The 2,028-nt window shown below is 54.3% G+C and overlaps 1 protein-coding gene across 1 annotated transcript; it reads left to right on the top strand.

Moving 5' to 3' along the window:
• Positions 1 to 50: 50 nt before the first annotated feature.
• On the top strand, positions 51 to 1,646 carry LOC109912885 (putative nuclease HARBI1). The gene has a single exon (XM_048616976.1). The coding sequence runs from the start codon at positions 233 to 235 to the stop codon at positions 1,427 to 1,429; it is 1,197 nt and encodes a 398-aa protein (XP_048472933.1). The 5' UTR covers positions 51 to 232; the 3' UTR covers positions 1,430 to 1,646.
• Positions 1,647 to 2,028: the final 382 nt, after the last annotated feature.

Here is a 2,028-nt window from a genome sequence, read left to right as displayed (position 1 = left end):
GGTGTGTAGGAGAGAGAGAGGGGCAGATACAGGGGTGTGGGCAAGGGGGTGGGACACAACAGTGAGAAAACAAAAGAGACGCAGAGACACTAGGGAGGGAGAGAGAGATCAGGGTCAGAGAGAGGGCAAAAGAAAGACAGACACTCGCTGGGGAAGAAGGGCAGGAGAAAGAGAGAAACGAGGTAGGGAGGCCGGAATAAGGTGAGAGAAACGGGGTCTGGGGACAGCTTAGATGGGGGCTGTCTTGGGAACTTTGATCTGGCTGCACGAAGAGGAGGAGGAGGAGGAGCTGGAGCGGAGGCACCGAGAACAGCAGCAGCTACAACGCAAGCTGTCCGCCCAGAAGCGGGTGGTAGGAGCCAACAGGCGCTCGCAGGCCAAGGAAAGGACTCGGCGGAGGCTATACCCTGCCAACCGGGTTTACCGGCCCCGGGTCACATTCCTGGAGTTGTCTGAGGAGGAGTGTCTGAGGAGGCTGCGCTTCTCAAAGCAGGCGGTCAGTGAGCTGTGCAGCCTTCTGCAGCAGGACCTGATGCCAGCCGGGCCTGGTGGCCATGCCCTGCCAGTAGCTGTAAAGGTGACCACTGCCCTGAACTTTTTTGCTTCTGGCTCCTTCCAGGGGGCTGCCGGTGACATCTCTCACATCAGCCAGTCGGCGGTGCACAAGTGCATTAAACAGGTTACCAACGCTCTGTTTGCCCGAGCCAATGACTACATCTGCTTTCCAATGGATGCAAGCAGTCAAGATGACAGGGCGGCAGGATTTTGTGCCCTAGCAGGCTTCCCCAGGGTACAGGGGATCATAGACTGCACTCACATCGCCATCAAGGCCCCAGACAATCAGCCAGCAGCTTTCAACAGGAGGGGCTACTACTCCATCAATGTTCAGCTCGTTACAGACCATTGTCATCGAATTATGCAGGTCTGTGCCCGCTTTCCTGGCAGCTGCTGCGACGCCTTCATCCTGCACCAGTCCACCATCCCCCCACTCTTCAGCAGCTGCCAGAATGTCAAAGGCTGGCTGCTCGGTGACAGAGACTACCCCCTCCACACGTGGCTGATGACCCCACACCCCAGTCCCAGCACACCTGCTGAGCTGCGGTATAACAAAAGCCATGCGGCTACCAGGAGGGTCATCAGGCGCACCATAGGACTCCTGAAGCGGCGCTTTCGCTGCCTGGACCGGTCTGGTGGTCCTCTGCAGTACAGCCCACAGAGGGTCTCCCGTATTGTGGTTGTCTGCTGCATCCTGCACAACTTTGCTGTGCAGAGGGGACTGCAGCTGGAGGAAGAAGTGCCCGAAGACCTCTCCTCATCTGATGAGGAAGATCTGGATGATGGAGAGGAAGGAATGGATGAGGAAAACACAAGTCAGCAGTTCATAGCCCAGGATGTGAGGAGTCAGTTCATCACCCAGTGCTTCAGTTGATTCACTTGGTTCCTCCCTCACTCAACTGAACAGTTCTCAGAACCTTCCAGTTCCCATTTGTTAATTTTCCATGCTTGGAGCCAGGGATCAGGTGTGTGCTGCACAGACATTGCATCCTCAGTGCCTGCTGTGAAGTCAGACTGCAGGGGCATTCGCTGATGCAAATCAGTGACTTATTTAATGGCGAATGCAATAAAAGCCTCAACATTATTTCTCACCCACTTTGTCAATGCAACATGCTTAAACAAATTTGAATCAATGCTACTGTCCCTATGAGTAGTGGTGGCAAAGTTGGGGGAGAGTTTCTCTGTTGTTTGGTTCTGTGATGGACATTTGTCAAGGGCCTTGTGAGGAAGCAGATGGTGTATCTTAATTGGGGGGATAACGTGATGTGGGTGTTGGGGCAGAGGCGCATCAGTCCCAATGATCTGCAGCATCACCACTGAAGCTCCAGTCCATATGGCTCAGCAGCCATGCACAGTTGCTGAGGTGCACACTAAACTCTAAGATCCGCTTTGTGACTGTCGTACAAACCTTCGTCTGAGTAGTCACTTTCCATACTGCTGTATTAGGGCACCGTACTGGTTCCTTGCAGGATG

The sequence above is a fragment of the Rhincodon typus genome, chromosome 35, assembly GCF_021869965.1.
Source record: "Rhincodon typus isolate 14 chromosome 35, sRhiTyp1.1, whole genome shotgun sequence".
Classification (NCBI taxonomy): domain Eukaryota; kingdom Metazoa; phylum Chordata; class Chondrichthyes; order Orectolobiformes; family Rhincodontidae; genus Rhincodon; species Rhincodon typus.
This window is presented reverse-complemented; position numbering and strand designations above follow the sequence as displayed.